Source organism: Pseudorca crassidens, chromosome 20 (assembly GCF_039906515.1).
Source record: "Pseudorca crassidens isolate mPseCra1 chromosome 20, mPseCra1.hap1, whole genome shotgun sequence".
Classification (NCBI taxonomy): domain Eukaryota; kingdom Metazoa; phylum Chordata; class Mammalia; order Artiodactyla; family Delphinidae; genus Pseudorca; species Pseudorca crassidens.
In genome coordinates, this window is record NC_090315.1 from 2615876 (window position 1) to 2637323 (window position 21448).

General features: G+C 43.2%; 1 protein-coding gene and 1 pseudogene across 1 annotated transcript in view; both read left to right on the forward strand.

Moving 5' to 3' along the window:
• The window catches only part of LOC137215624 (zinc finger protein 256-like), a 42660-nt gene extending 31908 nt beyond the window's left edge, over positions 1–10752 (forward strand). Inside the window, exons 2-3 of the mRNA XM_067721099.1 lie at positions 1767–1893; positions 8306–10752. Of these exons, the coding sequence (XP_067577200.1) occupies positions 1767–1893; positions 8306–10368 (2190 nt within the window). The 3' untranslated portion in view covers positions 10369–10752. The remainder of the gene's footprint in view (positions 1–1766; positions 1894–8305) is intronic.
• Positions 10753–10770: 18 nt separating this feature from the next.
• LOC137215655 (zinc finger protein 551-like) lies at positions 10771–19758 on the forward strand (annotated as a pseudogene).
• Positions 19759–21448: the final 1690 nt, after the last annotated feature.

A 21448-nucleotide genomic window follows, 5' to 3' on the forward strand; every position in this document is an offset into this window, starting at 1 on the left:
GATAATACAAGCAAGGGAGCCGTTTTTTATGGGAACCAGCAGAGGCTGAGCTCCTGCTGGTCCGCCTGCTTCAGGGGGCTGCAAAACTAACGCTCGGGTTGAACAGTATCAACTCGCTTCGCTTCGGTCCCCAGAAGGCCCCTGGCCGAGAGGCCGCAGTTACAAACCCACGACCAATCAGGGTGAGGAGTTCCCGCGCGTGCGCATCGTGTCGGGGCGGGACTTCCGGCGTCCTCCTTTCGGCGGTCATTTTCGCTTCCTTCTGGTCGGTTCGGCCTCGGAGTGTTGTGTCAGGTTCTAGGTGACGGGACCGAGAAAGTCCGAGGGGAGGGTCTGTCCCTGCTACTCAGGGGTGCGTCTGAGGCTCGGCGACGCAGCACGGGCTGCCCTGCGCCAGGCCCGGGAGAGTGACCACCGTGCCCGCGTCTCGCCTCCTCTGTCGCAGCTCCCGGCCCCGCTCCGCCCAGGGAGTCCGATGGCGGTGGCGGCCCTGAGGGACCCGCCTGAGGTAAACACTCGTCCTCCGGCCCCTCACCGCCCTCACTGCACTAAACACTAAAGCGCCGAGTGCGGGACGCCTGCTCATGTGCCCGCAGCCCAGGTCGCGATGTCCAGGACGGTGAGGCGGCCTTGGGTGGGGCGTGGGCGAGGGTGACAGGCGGAGGGACTGGCAGGTGCAAAGGCTTGGAAGTCGGACTGAGCCAGGAGGATTCGGGAAACCTGGGGTGCATCTTATGACTGCAGTAAAGAGAGTGTGAGGTGGAATCACGCCTGGACCAGCAGAGAGAGAGGTTGTTCCTTTATTCTGAGGGACCTGGGAGTCACAGAGGGCTGTGAACGGACGAGGAACAGTGTATGTGAGGGCTTTAAAAGTTTTCAAAGAGCTGCTCAGAGAAGAGAACGAACGGATTGGAATGGGGGTGACAAAGAGAGTCCTCGTCCAAGGTCACAGGATCTGATGAGAGGCAGCATTGGTTAGTCAGTCAGCCCGAGGTCACTAGGTTCCAGGGCTGGGTGGGGATACAAGGGAGTCCTGCACACATGGAGCCCAGCCATGGTTGCCTTCCTTTTTCGCCCAGGTTCTGAAGGTTGAAGAGGCACTTATGGAACCTATGTAAGGCAGGAGAGGGTGTCCCAGTCCCTCACTGGTTCTGGGTGGCTAATACTGAAACAGAGATCAGAAGCAAGGCAGGCAGGGCTTTCCCTGGCTATGGGCTCCCTCAGAGAACTGGGATTGTACCAGATCATATTTGATTTTGTTAAGCACTCTGTGGATGCCATGCTCCAAGTCCCTGGGTGAGTCCAGAGAGGTGCCTGTGATGTGGGGCAGGGAGGTGGTAGAGCTGTGGGAGTGCAACTGTGAGGTCTGAAGGTGTGAAAGAGGTTTGGTCAACTGAATGACGTGCACATCAAGGGCAAGTGTGAGCTGAGGGCCCACAGGACATGGTGTTGGGGATTAAGGGTAAAGATGAGCCCATGTTTTGCTGTGTCTTGGAGGCACAATGTGGGAGACCTCAGGGGAATTACTTCGGGGGAGGGATGGGGCCCTGTAGGCCAGGCCCAGAGTTTAGATGGCGTTTATCCCCCCAGCCACCGCCTTTTGTGGCTGAGGGTTGAACACAGTGAGGAGAGATCAGGCATCATTGGCACGAGGCCTGACGTGGGGAACTCTGATGGAGGATGACCATGGAATACATGTGTGAGGAGATGAATTGTGGGTCCTCAGAGAGAGAATGTTTATGTTTCATCTATCTCATTCATGACAGGTTGGTGTGACCTTTGAGGACATTGCCCTGTACTTCTCCTGGGAGGAATGGAAGCTCCTTGATGAGGCTCAGAGACGCCTGTACCATGATGTGATGCTGGAGAACTTTGCACTTATATCTTCACTGGGTAAGAGCCTCACCCTCCCCAGTGACCTGGGCTAGGCTCTGTATCCTTCCTCACACTCTCTTCTCCAAGGTGTGCTCTGTCCTTCTCACATATGGACCTTGGGCACTGTTTGTTTCCCCAGCTTTCTGGGTAGTTGCTGTGACAGGTAGGGCTGGGTTGTTTGCACTGCCCTCTTCTCTCCCCATAGCCCCAATACAGTCTGTACTCAACCCTCGTAGGGATGGATTTGAGGTCAGCAGTCTTGCAGTTAGGCTAATACTTGCCCTTTCCCTGGTCAGGTGGTGTATCCACGTCCATGGCACTTCTGTGTCCCAGGTTTTGTTCCTTTTTATCATCTGACATTTCGTTCTGCCTCCATATGCCAGGAATTGAAGGTATTGTCATGACCATTACTTACTTGGACCATGGGCTATTTTCCAAGGCTGTCCTTCATGGTTTTACTTGTAATGTTTAGATCTCTTTTCTTTTTTCTTTTCTCCAGCTTATTGGGGTATAATTGACAAATAATACTGTATATGTTTAAAGTGTACAGGGAGTTCCCTGGTGGTCTAGTGGTTAGGATTCAGCACTTTCACTGCCGTGGCCTGGGTTCAGTTCCTGGTAGGAGAACTGAGATCCCACAAGCCGCGCGTTGTGGCCAAAGAATAAAAAAAAAGGTAAAACGTAAAAGTAAGTACACAGTGTCATGATTATATATATACACACACACATTGTGAAATGATTACTACAATCAAGTTAATTAACACATCCAGTACCTCACATACTATATTTACATTTCCTGTGTGTGTGAGAACCCTTAAGATCTACTTTCTTAGCACATTTGAAGTATACCATACAGCATTATTAAGTATAGGCTCCATGCTGTATTAGATCCTCAGAGCTTTTTCATCTTATAACTGACCAACATCTCCCCATTTCCCCTAGACCTGAGCCCCTGGCCTTCTACTCTTTGTTGCTATGGGTTCAACTATTTTTTTTTTCAAGATTCCATATATAAGTTTTAGCATACAGTATTTATCTTTCTCTGGCTTATTTCACTTTGCATTATGCCCTCCAGGTTCATCAGTATTGTCACAAATGCATGATTTCCTTTTTTATGGCTGAATAATACCCCACTGCATATAAATACCAGGCTTTATTTACCCACTTATCTGTAGACAGATACGGGCATATTGCAGGTTTTGTTCCAGACCACCACAGTAAAGTGAGTATCACAATAAAGCAAGTCACACAGACTTTTGGTTTCCCAGTGCATATGAATGTTATGTTTACATTGTACAGTAGTCTGTTAATGTGCAGTAGCCTTATGTCTAAATAAACAACGTGTATAACTTAGTTAAAAAATACTTTATTGCTAAAATAATGTTAACCATCATCTGAGTTGTATCTTTTTGTTGATGGAGGTTCCTGCCTTGATTTTGACTAATCAAGGTGCTGACTGATCAAGTTACTGAAGGTTTTGGTGGCTTTGGTAATTTCTTTAAATAATATAACAATGAAGGTTGCCAAATTGATGGACTCTTCTTTCATGAATGACTTCTCTTTAGCTTGCGATGCTGTTTGATAGCATTTTAAAACACAGTAGAACTTCTTTCAAAATTGGAGTCAATCTTCTCAAACCCTACTGTTGTTGCTTTATGAACTAAGTTTATGTAATATTTTAAAGCATTTGTCATCATTTCAACAACCTGCACAACATCTTCACCAGGAGTACATTCCATCTCAAGAAACCACTTTCTTTTCTCATCCATAAGAAACAACTCTTCATCTGTTAAATTTTTCTCCTGAGATTACAGCAATTCAGCGATCTTCCAGCTCTACTTCTAATTCTCTTGCTTTTTCCACAACATCTGCAGTTACTTCCTCCACTGAAGTCCTGAACCCCTCAAAGTCATCCAGAGAGTTGGAATCAAGTTTTTCCCAACTCCTGTTAATGTTGATATTTTGACCTCTTCCCATGATTCACAGCTGTTCTTAATGGCATCTAGATTGGTGAATCCTTTCCAGAAGGTTTTCAATTTACTTTGCCCCGATCCATTAGAGGAATTACTATCTATGGCAGCTGTAGCCTTATGAAATGTATTTCTTAAGACTTGACAGTGTAAACTACTTGATCCATGGTCTACAGAATGGATGTTGTAGTAGTAGACATGAAAACAACATTAATTTTATATATCTCCATCAGAGCTCTTGGGTGACCAGCTGCATTGTCAGTGAGCAGTAATATTTTGAAAACAATCTTTTTTCAGAGCAGTAGGTCTCAACAGTAGTCTTAAAATATTCAGTAAACCATGTTATGAGGAGACGTGCTGACATCCAGGCTTTGTTGTTCCATTTATAAAATATATGCAGAGTAGATTTAGCAGAATTGTTAAGGGCCTAAGATTTTCAGAATGATAAATGAGCACTGGCTTCAACTTCTAGTCACCAGCCTCATTACCCCTAATAAGAGAGTCAGCCTGTCCTTTGAAGCTTTGAAGCCAGGCATTGACTTCTCCTCTCTAACTGTGAAAGTCCTAGATGTCATCTTCTTCCAACATAAGACTGTTTCATCTACATTAAAAATGTTTAGTGTAGCCACGTTCATTAATTATCTTAGCTAGATCATCTGGATAACTTTGGTATAGCTTCTACATCGGCACTTGCTGCTTCACCATGTGCTTTTTTTTCATCTTGTACTTTTATTTTCTGGAGACGGCGTCTTTCCTTAAATCTCATGAACCAACCTACGGTAGCTTCAGACTTTTTTTTTTTTTTTGCAGCTTCTCACCTCTCTCAGCCATCACAGAATTGGAGAGAGTTAGGGCCTGACTCCGGATTAGGCTTTGGCTTAAGGGAATGTGTGGCTGGCTTGATGTTGAATACAGATCACTAAAACTTTCTCCATATCAACAATAAGGCTATTTTGCTTTCTTATTTGTGTGTTCACTAGAGTACCACTTTTAATTTACTTCAAGAACTTTTCCTTTGTATTTATTGATACAACTTGGTTAATACTGTTTGGTCCAAGAAGCCTGGCTTTCAGCCTATCTTGGCTTTTGACTTGCCTTCCTCACTAAGCTTAATCATTTCCAGCTTTTGATTTAAAGTGAAAGATATGTGATCCTTCCTTTTACTTGAGCACTTAGAGGCTATTGTAGGGTTGTTAATTAGCTTAACTTCAATATTGTTACATCTCAGGTAAGAGGGAGGCTTGGGGACAGGGAGAGAGATGGATTGGCCAGTTGGTAGAGCAGCCAGAACATGTATAATGTTTATCTATTAAGTTTCCTGTCTTATATGGATACAGTTTGTGGCACCCCAAAACAAAGATCACTGATCACAAATCACCATAACAAATGTAATAATAATGAAAAAGTTTCAAATATCGCAAAAAATACCAAAATGTGATGCACAGACACAAAGTGAGCAAATGCTGTTAGAAAACTGGTGCAAATAGGCTTGCTTGACACAGGGTTACTGGAAACCTTCAATTTGTAAAAAACTGTGTTATCTTTGAAGCAGAATAAAACAATGTATGGCTGTACTTAGGTTGTTTCTAAACCTGGGCTATTGTGAATAATGCTGACATGAACATGGGGGTGCAAATACCTCTTTGAGATATGGATTTTGTTTCCTCTGGATATACACATAGAATTGGGATTTTTGGACCATATAGTAGTCCTTTTTTCAATTTTTAAGAAATTCCATACAGTTTTCCCTAATGGCTGTACCGATTTACAGTCCTACCAACAATGTAGAAGGCTTTCCTTTTCTTCACATCCTCGCGAACACCTATCTCTTGTCTTTTTTTTTTTTTTTTTTTTTTGTGGTACGCGGGCCTCTCACTGTTGTGGCCTCTCCCGTTGTGGAGCACAGACTCTGGACGAACAGGCTCAGTGGCCATGGCTCACGGGCCCAGCCACTCCGTGGCACGTGGGATCCTCCCGGACCAGGGCACGAACCCGTGTCCCCTGCATCGGCAGGTGGACTCTGAACCACTGCGCCACCAGGGAAGCCCATCTCTTGTCTTTTTGATAGTAGTATTCCAAACAGGTGTGAGGTGATACCTCATTGTGGTTTGGATTTGCATTTCCCTGATGTTAGTGATGTTGAGCACCTTTTCATGTACCTGATGACCATTTGTATGTCTTTGGATAAATATCTATTCAGGTCCTTTTCCCATTTTTAATTGGATTCTTTCATTTTTTATTGTTGAATTGTATGAGTTCTTATATTTTCTAGATATTAACCCCTTATCAGATAAACACTTTACAAGTATTTTCTCCTTTACCTTAGGTTGTGTTTTCATTTTGTTTCCCTTGTTGTTCAGGTTTTTGGCTTGATATACTCCCACTTGTTTATTTTTACTTTCATTGCTTGTGCTATTTGTGTCATCCAAAAAAATCATTGCCAACACCAGTGTAAAGGAGATTTTTCTCTGCGTTTTCTCCTAAATGTTTTACAAGTTTAGTCTTACATTTAAATTTTTTAATCCAATTCAAGTTAATTTTTGTGAATGGTGTAAGATAAGGGTCTAGTTTTCTTTTTTTTTGCATGTGGATATCCAGTGTTCCCATCACCAATTATGGAGGAGACTTTATCACTTTACTCCACAATTATGGAGTAATTGTGGAGTAATTAAGGAGACTTTATCACTTTACTCCACAATTATGGATATCCAGTGTTCCCATCACCAATTATGGAGGAGACTTTATCACTTTACTCCACAATTATGGAGGAGACTTTATCCATTGTGTGTTCTTGAGGTGCCTATCAAAGATGAGTTATATAAGTGTGCCTTTATTTCTGGGCTCTCTATTCTGTTCCATTGGTCTATGTGTCTGTTTTTATACCAGTGTCATCATGTGCTAATTACCATAGCTTTGTAATATTTTGAAATCAGGAAGTGTGATGCCTCTAGCTTTGTCCTTCTTTCTCAAGATTGCTTTGACTATTTGGGAGTTTTTGTGCTGCCATACAAATTTTAGGATTGTTTACTCTATTTCTTTGGAAAATGTCATTGGACTTTCGATATGGATTGTTTTCAGTCTGTAAGTTGCTCTTGGTAAAATTAACAGTATTCTTCCAATTTAAGAACACTGGATGTCTTTCCATTTATTTGTGTTTTCTTCAGTTTTTTCCATCGTTGTCTTATAGTTTTCAGAACACAGATATTTCATTGTTAGTTTATAGAAATGCAACTGCTTTTTGCATATTGATTTTGTATCCTGCAGCTTTACTGATATTGTTTAATAGTTCTAACAGATTTGGGTGGGAGGAGTCCCTGGGGTTTTCTATATAAGAGCATATCTTCTGCAAACACAGACAGTTTTACTTATTTTGTGATTTTGATGCCTTTTTTTTTTTTCTTTCTGATAACTATGTGTTCTGGCTAGGCCTTCCAGAACTGTGTTGAATAGAAATGTGGACAGTGGGCATTTTTGGCTTGTTCTGGATTTCAGAGGAAAGGCTTTTAGTTTTTAAACTTTGAGTATAATATTAGTGTGGGCTTATTGTGTATGGGTTTATCGTATTGAGATACATTCCTTCTATACCTAATTTGTTGAGAGTTTTTAACATGAAACTATCCTCAATTTGTTTAGTGCTTTTTTTGCATTTTTTGAGACATTCATATGATTTTTATCCTTCATTCTGTTAATATGGTAAGTCATGTTTTTTGACTTGTATATGAGGAACTATCATTGCATCCCAGGGATAAATCATACTTGATAATGATAATAATGTAAGATTCTTCTTCTGCAGTAAAAACATCAAGTCTTAACCACTGGATGACTGCCAGGGAGTTACCTAAATTTTTTTTTTATTATTCAATAGTGTAAGATTCTTGAACGTGCTGTTGAGTATTTATTAGGAATTTCTCATTCTATGGTCACCAAGGAGTTTGGCCCGTAATTTTCCTTTCTTGTAGTTTGCATATCTTGCTTTTGTATCAGGGTAATGCTAGCCTCAGAAATTGAGTTTTGAAATGTTTCTTCTTAAGTGTTTTGGAAGAGTTGAGGAAGGATTGACATTAATTCTTCTTAAAATCTTTGGTAGAATTCACCAGTGAATCTATCTCATCCTGGACTTTTCTTTGTTGGGAGATTTTTTTTTATTAATGATTCAGGTTCCTTACTTGTTGTTGGTCTATTCATATTTTTTATTTCTTCATGACTCATTGTTGGTAGGTTGTCTGTTTCAAAGAATTTATCCGTTTCTTCTAGTTTATCCAGTTTGTTGGTATTTAGTTGTTCATAGTAGTTTCTTATGACCTTTTTATAAGTAGCCACTTCCCCAATGGAATTTCAAATCTCTTGTGTGGAACAGCATCCCACTGACTCATTCTTAGATGTGACACATCCATTTATGATGATGTTGCCTCCTTCCTATAAAGTTAACATGTACTTCACCAGCATTTATTTGCATTCAGGTTGCTGCTGTGGAGCAGAGGATGCAGAAGCACCCTTTCAACAAAGCATTTCTATAAGCATGTCACAGGCCAGGACTCACAGGGAAGGCTCATTTTCCCAGAAGAGCCACCCCTGTAAGAAGTGTAGTCTGATCTTGAGAGGTGTTTTTCACTTGGCTGAGCATGAAGAAACACAACACAGCCAGAAAGTGTTCGGGTGTAGAATATGTATGAAACGATTTCATTTTAGTGCAAACCTCCAGAAACACCAGAAACAGCATATGGCAGAGAAATCCTTCAGAAACGCTGTAGTCAGGGCCTTGTTTGTGAAAAGCTGCAAATGCCATGTGTCAAGGAAGCCCTTTACCTGTGAGGAAGTAGGGAAAGATTTTCTGGCCACCTTGGGACATCTCCAGCAACAGATCACTCACACCAGGGAGAAGCCAAACAAGATTGCCCAGCGTGAGGCAACTTTACAAAGCAGAGAAAGTCATTACAGCTGGGGAGAATTCAAGAAAGCCTTCAGCCCGAAACATGCACTTGTTCAGAACCAGGGTGTCCACCCTGGAAGACATTGTTTTGTGTGCAGTGAATGTGGGAAGACATTCAGGTACAAATCCTCATTTGTTGTGCACCAGAGAGTGCATACTGGAGAAAGACTTCGTGTGTGTCGTGAATGTGGAAAATCTTTCAGGCGAACCTCAACCCTCAATCTGCATCGAAGAATTCATACTGCAGCAAGGCAGTACAAGTGCAGCAAATGTGGGAAATCCTTTAACCAAAACTTTGTCCTTATTTATCCCTGGAGGAGACACATTGGAGAAAATTGTTACTTGTGCAGTGAATGTGCGCAGTTTCCTAGCTGTAGATCCATCCTAATTCGACAACGGACATTTCACACTGGAGAAAGGCGTTATGAGTGTACTCAATGTGGGATATCTTTTAGACGAAAATTTTACCTCATCGTACACTGGAGGGTTCACACAGGAGAAAGGCCTTACGATTGCAGTGAGTGTGGGAACTCTTTTACCAATAGCTCGGTGCTCGTCCTACACCAGCGGGTACATAAAGGGGAAAGGCCTTTTGCTTGCAGTGAATGTGGGAAATCTTTTACCAATAGCTCAATACTCATTCTCCACCGGAGAGTTCACACAGGAAAAAGGCCTTATGAGTGCAGTGAGTGTTGGAAATCCTTTAGTCATCAATCTTACCTCACTCAACACTGGAAGGTTCATAGTGGAAAAAGGCCTTATGAATGCATTGAATGTGGGAAATCTTTTATGTCTCGCCGTGGCCTCCATTATCATCAGAGAGTTCACACTGGATCAAGGCCTTATGAATGTAGTGAATGTGGGAAGTCTTTTACCTCTCACTCTGGCCTTCGTTATCATCAGAGAGTTCACACAGGAGAAAGGCCTTATGAGTGCAGTGAGTGTGGAAAATGTTTTACCTCCAGCTCTGCCCTGTGTTATCATCAGAAGACTCATGCTGGAGATAGGCCTTATGAGTGCACTGTATGTGGGAAATGTTTTTCCTCTGGTTCCACCCTCAGTAATCATCAGAGGGTTCACACTGGAGAAAGGCCTTATGTATGCAGTCAATGTGGGAAATCTTTTTTCTCTAGTTCCAACCTCAGTAATCATCAGAGAATTCACACAGGAGAAAGGCCTTATGTGTGCAGTGAATGTGGGAAATCCTTTATCCAAAGGTCCTCCCTTCTTAAACACCAGAGAGTTCACACAGGAGAAAGGCCTTATGTGTGCAGTGAATGTGGGAAATCCTTCACCCAAAGATGTCACTTTCTTATACACCAGAGAGTTCACACTGGAGAAAGGCCTTACAAGTGCAGTGAATGTGGGAAATCCTTTTCCACTAGTTACAACCTCAGTAATCATCAGAGAATTCACACAGGAGAAAGGCCTTATTTGTGCAGTGAATGTGGGAAATCGTTTATCCAAAGATCTTACCTTCTTATACACCAGAGAGTTCACACAGGAGAAAGGCCTTATAAGTGTAATGAATGTGGGAAATCTTTTACCACTAGGAGGAACCTTCGTTATCATCAGGGAGTTCACACTGGATAAAGGCCTTATAAGTGCAGTGAATGTGGGAAGTCTTATATCTATAGTTCCATCCTCCAGGATCATCAGAGAATTCATGTAATCAAAAGGTCTTATGGGGGCTTCCCTGGTGGCTCAGTGGTTAAGAATCCGCCTGCCAATGCAGGGGACATGGGTTCAAACCCTGGTCTGGGAAGATCCCACATGCCGTGAAGCAACTAAGCCTGTGCATCACAACTCTTGAGCCTGTGTCTAGAGCCCAGGAGCCACAACTACTGAAGCCCAGATGCCTAGAGCCCGTGCTCCACAACGAAGAGTAGCCCCCACTCGCTCCAACTAGAGAAAGCCCACACCCAGCAACAAAGACCCAACTCAGCCATAAATTTAAATAAAAGAATAATAAATAAATATTTTTTAAAAGGTCTTATGAATGCACTGTATATGGAAAATCGTTTAGAGCAAATTCTTATCTCACTGAAAACTGTAGAGTTCACAATGCAGCAAAGCCTTTATGCATGCAGTGAATGTGATAAGTCTTTTTCATCTAGGTCCAGACTGTGTTATCATCAGAGTGTTACGATCAGAACAGGGTCAAGGCTTTATGAGTGCAGTGAATGTGAGAAATCTTTTATCCAAAGATGTCACCTAATACACCAGAGAGTTCACACAGGAGAAAGACTTTATCAGTGTAGTGACTGTGAGAAATCTTTTACTACTAGGTGTGGCCTATGTGATTATCTGAGAGTTCACACTGGAGAAAAGCCTTATGAGTGCAGTGAATGTGGGAAATCTTTTTCATCTAGGTCTGGTTTCCATTAACATCAGAGTTCACACAGGATCAAGGCCAAATGAGTGTAGTGAATGTGGGAAATCTTTTATTTGTAGTTCCATTCTCCATGAACATCAGAGAATTCACACTAACAAAAGGCCTTATGAATGCACTGAAAGTGGGGAGTCCTTTAGAGTAAATTCTTATCTCATTGAACACTGTAGAGGTCATACTGGAGAAAAGACTTATAAATGCAGTGAATATGGGAAGTCCTTTTCATCTAGGTCGGCCTCCATTATCATCAGAGAGTTCACACAAGATTGAGGCCATATGAGGGTAGTGAACGTGGGAAATCTTTTCCCCAGAGCTCTGCAGTCCTTCACCATCAGTGTTCACAGAGGTGAAAGGCCTCAAGTGTCTGGTGAATGTGGGTAAATCCTTTACCTCTAGTTCCACCCTTTATTCATATCAGAGAGTTCACAGGAAAAGCCCTATTTGTGCCAAGAATTTGGGAAATCCTTTCCTAAAGAACTTTCTTGGGGCTTCCCTGGTGGTGCAGTGGTTGAGAGTCCACCTGCCATGCAGGGGACACGGGTTCATACCCTGGTCAGGGAAGATCCCACATGCCATGGAGATGCTAGGCCCGTGAGCCATGGCCACTGAGCTTATGCGTCCGGAGCCTGTGCTCCGCAATGGGAGAGGCCACAACAGTGAGAGGCCCGTGTACCGCAAAAAAAAAAAAAAAAAAAAAAAATTCCTCATTATACATGGTAGAATTTACACTGGAGAAAGGCCTTGAACATGCAAAGAAATGTGCAATTTTCTAGTTCAGGGTAATGACGTTGGAAGAAACTGAGGAGCCACCCATCTGAATTCAATCTCATATGTCCAGTTGTCCACAGGGGGAGATGCCCCTTAAGTTTCAGTTACATGGGAAGCATGTGTGGCTATATTGCACTTTGTAATCTGTCCAGGGCTTTTCCCAGATTTATGTCACTGCCCATTTCTGTGGCCATTTTACCCCTATCACCTGGCAGGTCCACACCATGGGCATCAGTCACCAGCCCAGTGTGCTCAGGGAAACTGACCTCTGTTCTTCCAAGTGTTGGAGCAAACCAGGAATAGTAGCCCAGTCCGTTAGGGGTTGGTGTTCCCCTCTCTCTGACTACGTGTACAAAAGCCTGAAGGAATGTTGGCCCCGAGAACGTCATATGAATTCAGCTGACAATGTGCAGAGAAGGACAACATTTTCCAGGGACATGTTCTCAAATGCTCAGTTTTTCCGTCTAGGAAGTCACCAACCCAAACTGTGTGCCACACATTGTTTTGGTTTGTATAATATGAATGCTTTACTGTTTAAGACCTACTTTGTTTTTGGAGTTCTTTGTACTGCTAGAGGTTTTTTATAAGGAGATTTGGGCTCCACAGGCATTGGCCTCAGGGAGGATAGTATGATGGCAAAAATTGGCTTGCCATTTTTGGTCAAATTTGCATTAGTGCCGGTGAAGTTGTAGAAGAGAGGGCAGGGCTTTTTGGTCCTCATTTGAAGCCTGGATGCTGTGAGTTTTAGGAGACTCAGACATCACCCTCAAGAGGAGTAAGATGTGACAATCTCAAGTTCTTGGAACAGCATGAATTTTTTCCCCTGTTCACAGGGGATATCACGAGAGATGTCAGCACTGTTGAGAAGAATCTCCTCCCTTGGTTTTGCAAACAGCATGTGTCCTGATGTCCAAAATTCCATGGGTGACAGTCACTGGTTGTAAGACTATAGGGGTCAGGTTTCTGATACAGAAACTGGGTTAGTAGGGAGCAGAGGGTACAGCAGCCAGCTCATTGGAATATGCCTCTTCTAAAAGTGCATCCACGGATGTCTTTGTGATGATGACCTATGTGCAGGATCAGCGTGTACACAAATCTCAGAACCTTCAGGCATGTTTATCTTGTGTAGCTGAGGTCATTGTCAGAGAAGACAATTGGGAAGTTTTGTGGATTTTTGTAACCTCCCTGCAATGTTTGCCTCAAGGCCGTTGCTGCACAGGCAGAAAAAAGAAAAGTAGAGGAAAGTAGTCCAGGGATGTGGCTCTTGTGAGCCAACCAACATTCCTGTTGACTGAAGTGGAAATATCCTTTATTACTCGCCAGTGTTTGCTGCCACTGAGGCAAGACTGACACCCAGAGGGCATGACAAAAAGATGGTGGAGTCATTATAGGGCTGTCAAATCTATTTTCCAAAAAAGTGGGGCAAACAGATTTGTTTATCTTAAAGTGTTTTTTTTAAAGTTTTATTTAGGTGTCATTTACATGTAGTAAAGTACACATATTTAAAGTGAAGTATTTGGTAAATATTGACATACACATGATACCTGTGAAAACATCATCACAGTCATGGTAATGACCATATCTGTCACCATGTATTTGCCTGATGTCCTTTTGCAGTCTCTGTGTCCCTGCCCTTTTCAGCCCTCCAAGCCCCCATTGATTTATTTTCCATTATAATAGATACCTTTATGTTTTCTATAATTTATATGATGGAATCCTTAAATGTTTACTCTCTTTTTTCTGGTTTCTTTTATATTTTATAATTATTTTGTTATATGATGTTATATTTGTTATACAGATGTTATGTAAGTAGTTCATCCCTCCCTTTTATGTTCTTTTGTGGTTCAGTACTCTTATCTTTAGATATACTGCTATTTATCCATTCACTTGTTTATGTACATTTTGGGTATTTCCAGAGTTTGACTGTAGAAAATAAACTGGTGCAAACATTTGTGTACAGTTCTTAATATGGATATTTGTTTCATTTATCTTTTGTTCAAAAAATTAGATTGCAGTGTCTGAATCATGAGGTAGGTGAATATTTAGCTTTTGAAGAAACTAACAAATTCTGACTAAATATTTGTGTTTTTTACATTTTTACCAGCACTGTATGAGGGTTCCATTTTCTCCATATCCTAGCAAATACTTATTTGGTCAGTCGTTTTTAATTTTAACCCTTTTAATAAGTTTGTTACTCTGTCTCACTGTTGTTTTCATTGTATTTCCATAAGAATTCATGATTAGCATTTTTTCGGATGTTTGATCCCTTTTGTCATTTGCTCTCTTTTGTAAAATATCCATTTTTATCTTCTATTTTATGAACTTTGGCTATATTCTTTCTTTTTTTTTTAACAAGTAGGACATTGAAACAACAAAGATGTGTATTGGAGTGTCATCCATTTTCACTTGTTGAATAATGTGACTGTTTTATGGAAGAAATGCTTTCAGTACTGGAAGGGCATGCCCTGAGTTTTTTCAGTTTTTTTGTTATGCACGGTGTAATGGACACATGTTACCATACACTTTTAAGATTAATTTGCCCTGGGAATTCCCTGATGGTCTAGTGGTTAGGACTCTGCTAGGGCCTGGATTCAATCCCTGGTCAGGGAACTAAGATCCCACAACCACTCAGTGCAGCCAAGGGGAAAAGAAGAAAAAGATTAATCTACCCTAATATGTTGTCCATCACTTTCTGAAGTCCAGACAGTGAATAATGACCTTGCTTTGTAGTGTTTGTCCATTTTCCTGCTCCATTATGGGGGTTGGTAGGTTGGAGCAGGACTCTTAGATAGACTAAATGACATCAGGATGAACAGTACATTCTTTGAGTCTCCAAAGCCCGATATGGAGGGAGCTAGGAGGGCAGGGATCAGACTCTCCAAGCCTGGGTCAGGCAACCTGGGTTTGTAGCCCAGATGTTGGATTCACATCCTGGATCCTGTTGCCTTGACTCACAGATAAATGAGTCACTTACCGTCTCTCCTCCCCCAACCCTCTGTAAACAGGGATAAGGAGCGTCTTGTCCCCTGGCCTTTAGATGAGCTGCAGAGCCAAGGCTCCCATTCCCCGTGAGGTGGGTATGCCTGTGGTGACACACCGAGCCCAGCCACCCTGCGCTCCTCCTGACTAGCGGCCCGAGCTGATGCCGTGGTGCCACCCTCAGGAGGCCAGTGCTGCAGGACACTGAGGCCTTGCGTGGGTTTCCCACCAGAGAATCTTTAGGTGACTTGTTGGAACTCCTTCAGGTTCAGTTCCTGATGGATGTACAGGCAGTGATGGTATTTAACTTGTTCTTTGTGAGGAGCAATAAAAGGAAGAGACTGGCACTTCCCTGGAGGTCCAGTGGTTAAGACTCCGTGCTTCCACTGTAGGGCGCACGGGTTTGATCCCTGGTCAGGGAACTAAGATCCCACCTGCAGTGCGATGCGGCCAAAAAAAAAAGAGACCAAACAAAGAGGCAGACCACTCAATATAGGTAGGTGGCAGTTTTAATGGGCAAGGGAACTTATGAGGCTTGTCTTTGGTCTTGTCTTGGCTACAAGTTGTGTGGCTTTCCCCATACACCCACCAAATCTTTCTTTTTATTCTTCCTTTCCTTCCTTCCTCCCTTCCTTTTCTTTCATGGATGCTGTGCCAGGTCTTAGTTGTGGCATGCGGGATCTAGTTCCCTGACCAGGGATCGAACCCGACCCCGTGCATTGGGAACGCAGAGTCTTAGCCACTGGACCACCAGGGAAGTCCCCACCCACCAAATCTTAAAAGTTAGTATGGACGCCCTAACTGGATTCAGCCACATACACTGTCTAGATAGTCTCAACACCACATTTCTGTCTGAAGGCTGTATCCTTGGAGCAGCTTCTAGAAGTGGAGAAGACAAGTGAATGCACATTCCAAGGACAGCAGAGTTACTGAGGGGCCTCCAGTTGCCCAGGTCCAGCCTGGGGATCACCCAGCAGTCACGTCTTCTCAATGACCTCCTCCGACACTACCCACCACCCCGTGACCGGCTCTGCAATCTCCCGAGCTCCCCTCTTCCGCAGCTTGCCCACATCCGTCGGCCATGGCTTTCTGTTGCATGGAGGTGGCTCATTTGGCAGATACCTGGCTGTGCTGAAGGCAGATACCTAAGCAGCAGTAGAGGCACAGGCAAGAAGAAACAGACTGACAGTGTTTCCAAACTCAGTGTCATGTTTTTCCACCAAGAACTCGTGAAAGTTGGCCTCTGTCATCGTGTGACTTCAATATGACGTTAGCCGACTCATGGGGTATGAACATGCCACATTCTGTAGTTAACGGTGCACGCGCCTCCTTGAGTGGTAGTAATAACGTCCACGGCCTTCGTACTTTGGAGGACAGCTTTTCTGTTTAGAGATATTTGAGTTTTCAATAAAGACAGGCTTTGTTGTCTGTCATTTGAGGCTGCCTGGGTGGATTTTCTAAGAGCTGCTATGTGTGCTTTAACACCCTCCAGGCCGATGGAGGCGGATCACACCAGTGGGAAACAGAATGTACCCACCTAGAATTGTGGAGAGGGAGGTTGGCAACTGTTCCTGTGGGGTGGATTCTTCCCTGTGCCCAGGGAAAACCCAGGGTACAGCAACCTGCCACCCAGGTGGAAGCCATGGCCAAAGATTAGTGCCACACAACCATCAGGTCCCATTTAGGGCCACCCAGTGAATACTTGGCCAGTGCAACAAGTCAGTGACAAACTAGTTGCTGTACTTCAATATGATGGAGTGACTGCACAGTTCCAGTGATATCCATCCCCTATCCCTGGCCTCATTATGTTGGTTCTGTTTAGATTTTTCTGTTCCAGCATAGGGCTGTCTGGGTGCTCAGATGTCCATAACCTGGAGTAAGTCACATAAACCCCTCCTATTCTGCACACAGCCACCCATGGCTCTAATAATGTGTTGTTGTTGTTTTAAATGATACTTGCAGTCGGTTTGACAGGCTGCCTGTGTAGTTTGACAGAAAAAGAATACTCTTACCCATTGTTATCGGTCGTGTATGCCAAAGTCCAGGTCTCTGGATCAGTATTGATAATGTCAGATTGTTGACCTGAAACAAATAGACTGTCAGATATTTCTTCAATAAAGACGGGATTAGGGACTTCCCTGGTGGTCCAGTGGTTAAGAATCCGCCTGCCAATGCAAGGGACACAGGTTCGATCCTGGTCGGGGAACTAAGATCCCACATGCCACGGGGCAACAAAGCCCGCGCACTCTGGAGCCCCCCACGCCACAATTAGAGAAGCCCTCATGCTGCAGTGAAGATCCTGCATGCCACAACTGAGACCTGACGTAGCCAAATAAATAAATTAAAAAAAATAAAGATGGGCTTATTTGGGATCAGCAGAGAGTTACAAATCAGGGTCCATAACTACGGCAAGGCACATGCTATTTCCTGCATGGCAAGGGCAGGGGAACACTTTTTTTTTTAAATTATTTTATTTATTTTTGGCTGCATTGTGTCTTTGTTGCTTTGTTGCACATTGTGTGTGGGCTTTCTCTAGCTGCGGCGAGCGGGGGTTACTCTTTATTGCAGTGCGCGGGCTTCTCATTGCAGTGGCTTCTCTTGTTGTGGAGCACGGGCTCTAGGCACACAGGCTTCAGTGGTTGTGGCACCTGGGCTCAGTAGTTGTGGCTTGCGGGCTCTAGAGTGCAGGCTCAGTAGTTGTGGTGCACGGGCTTAGTAGCTCCGCAGCATGTGGGATCTTCTTGGACCAGGGCTCAAACCCGTGTCCCCTGCATTGGCAGGCGGATTCTTAGCCACTGAGCCACGAGGGTAGCCCCGGAACACTTTTATAGACAGGAAAAGGGTGTTGGGAGGGCTGTAGTAAACAAAGAGTCCATGGCATTTCATTGGCTGAGTCTTTACCAGGAGAGGAGTCTTTCTTCTTCCTGTTGGACATTGCAGGGCATGACAGCTCCCCTTTCTGGTCTCCAAACTGTATTTAATTAAGGCTTCCGTTTATTGTTTTACATTTACCTGTTTTTTTATAAGTTAATTTTTTTATTGGAGTATAGCTGCTTTATAATGTTGTGTTCATTTCTGCTGTACAGCAAAGTGAATCAGCCATACATATACATATAACCACTCTGTTCTAGACTCCATTCCCATATAAGTCATTATAGAGCACCAAATAGAGTTCCCTGTGCTATACAGTAGGTTCTTATTAGTTAACTTTTATATATAGTAGTGTGTACACATCAATCCCAATTTCCCAGTTTATCCTCCCCCACCAGCCCTTTCCCCTTTGGTAACCATAAGTTTGTTTTCTACATCTGTGACTCAATTTCTATTTTGTAAATAGGTTCATTTGTACCATTTTCTTAGATCCCACATATAAGTGACATCATATGATATTTGTCTTTCTCTGTCTGACTTACTGCACTCAGTATGACAATCTCTAGTTCCATCCATGTTGCTTCAAATGGCATTTTTTTCATTCTTTTTTATGGCTGAGTAATATTGCATGGTATATATGTACCACATCTTCTTTATCCATCACCTGTTAGTGATTTAATCTGCTGCTTTAATACTCCATTTTTCCTTTCTACCAACCCTGCTGCTTGCGAGTTACAGGGGAGATAGAACCTCCACTCAATGCCAAGTTCTTTTGCTCAGTCTTGCACGTCACGACCTTTGAGATGTGACCCCTGATCACCATCTGTTGGATTAGAGTATGCATGCATGTGACTCAGCCCCTCCAATTCCCTGCTAGTGGGCAAATGGTTTCTCTGGCACGAGGAGGCAGCTTGGGTTAAACCCGACACAGTGTCCACACAAACCAAGGTGTATTTAGAACCTTCACTCGCACGGAGGAGGCCAGTGTTATCATTTGCCAGCCACTCCCTTGTCGGCAACTCCATAGACGACCCCAGACTCCTTTGACAGTTGCCTTGGACGTTGTTTAGAACACTCTGAGAAAGCCCTTCCTTTTTCCTTTCTGTTTCCTCCTGGTTGTCAAGAGAAAGCCTCTGTGTGATGCTGAGTCTCTTATGCCCCCACCCCTGTTACTAATTTCCCTTTTCAGCAGAGGGAGCAGGCCTAACAAGACCCGTGAGCTCCCTGAGATGGTGGAGCATTATTTTGATTTCATGAGTGTGTTCATGGTGAACTTCATTTGTGAGAAGTCAGGCTTGTTTCCCTAATTAACAGAGAAGCAAATATGCTTCTTAGAATACAATCTAAAAGAAAAAGAAAAAGAATACAATCTATTTAAGACGGTGTACATCAGTTTAAAGAGAATAAAATTAGTAACGATCATCACAGCTAAGGTCTCCTTTTCCTTTCAGCTGTCATACTGTAAACAATGACCTTTCTGTGATCTATTTAGTACCACATTAATGCTTTTTGGTGGTGATTTCACTCTTGAAAATGGCGCTTAAGTGTAGTGTTTATGTGCTGTGTGGTGTTCCTAACCTAAGCACAAGGCTGTGATGTGCCTTAGAAAGAAAATAGGTGTTAGATCAGCTTTGTTGAGTCATGAGTTACAGAACTGTTGGCTGTGAGTTCAGTGTTCATATGACAACAATACATAACAAGGTGTCTTTGGATAGGAACACGCATGAAACAATGTTATATATTGATCAGTTGGCAAACAAGCTGTGACCCAAGGTTCTTGGGAACCCAAATCTGTATTTCCTCTAAAAGCAATGGTTTTCGATGCAGAAATCAGTAGTGCAAGCTCTTAATTAGTGCAACGAAAAGACTGCTTTTGAGAACATAACTTCTGTGAATAATGGTGGTTTTATAAAACATAGCTACCATTATAATGAGAAGTAACTGCTTTTTCTTTGGCCTCACCACGTGGCATGCGGGATCTTAGTTCCCTGACTAGCAATCGAACCTGCCCCCCCCCCCGCAGTGAAAACATGGAGTCCTAACCACTGGACCACCAGGGAAGTCCCTGACTGCACTTTAATACTGTTTTTTTTTCTTGGCCACACTGCTCAGGTGGTGGGAACCTTAGTTCCTTGACCAGGGATTGAACCTGGGGCCACAGCAGTGAAATCGTGGAGTCCTAACCACTGGACTGCCAAGGGATTCCTGCTAATACACTTATTTTTAAAGCACAGGTGATTCTCACCATTTCTTATTCCTAATCATTATATTGTGTTTTACCATTATGTATGTTCCTGAGGTTTTGACTACCGAATCAGGGAACAAAATACCAAGTTGTGCTTCTGCACATCTCTTTCCAATTCCATGTTGTGTGATGTTGTGACAGCTTGAGATGGGTCCTGGAGGGAGTATTTACATGAGGGATATTGACAAACACTACCAACCCAGGCTTGTTCTATTGATGTTTAGACTTTAGAAAGTGATGAACAATATGTTAATAGAGCAGATTACACTAAAGTGTACGGTGTCTATGGCTGTTATATTATGAATAGCACAAAACATTGAGGATATAGTCTTCAGTTCTCAAAAACAATTGTTATTAAAAAAAAATTGTTATAGACTTGTGCCCCATGGCCCAATATATAGTTGAAGCTTTAACCCTAATCCAACTGTATCTGGAGTTAGGGCATTCAAAGAAGTAATTAAGGTTAAATGAGATCATTAGGGTGGGGCTCTAACACAACATAATTACCGTTTTTATAATGAAAGGGAAAGACACTAGGGAGGCAGTCACACAGAGAAAAGCCACGTAAGGACAGAGCAAGATGGTGGCCATCTGCAAGCCAAGGAGAGAGGCCTCGGGAGAAACCATCCTCTGTGGTGCCTTGAACTCCATCTTCTAGCTTCCAGACCCAGATCTAGTTTCCTCTGTGTGTAGATGCACAGAGAGAGCGCTCTCTGCTGTCTCTCCCTCTTCTTATAAGGACACTAGTCCTGTCAGATCAAGACTTATTTACCCTGAACTACCTCCTTAAAAGCCCTATCGCCAAATATAGTCAAATTGGGCATTAGGCCTTCAAATAAGAATGGTGGCAGGGGAGAGGAGAGAGATAATTCAGTCTATAACACAGTACAGTACTAAGGTAAAGGCCTTTACCCCATGTGAACATTCTGATGTCTTAGGGGGAATTCCCTGGCCGTTGGTTGTTAGGACTCTGGGCTTCCATTTTAGGGGGCACGGGTTCAATCCCTGGTCAGGGAACTAAGATCCCGCATGCCGTGTGGCACGGTTAAAAGAAAAAAAATTGATGTCTTAGGAAACTGGAGTTGGAAGCAAAGGATTTGCTACAATCCCTGCACTCATAGGGCCTTTCTCCAGTGTGAACCCTAGTGTTTAAAACAGATTTAGGCTCTGTTGGGACTTCCCTGGTGGTTTAGTGGGTAAGACTCTGCGCTGCCCATGCAGGGGGCCCGGGTTCGATCCCTGGTCGGGAAACTAGATCCCACATACATGTCACAATTATTTGGCACAGCCAAATAAGTAAATATTTTAATTTTTTAAAATAAATTTATTTATTGCTATATGGCTGCGTTGGATCTTTGTTGTGCATTGGCTTTTTCTAGTTGCAGTGAGCGGGGGCTGCTTTTCGTTGTGGTGTGCAG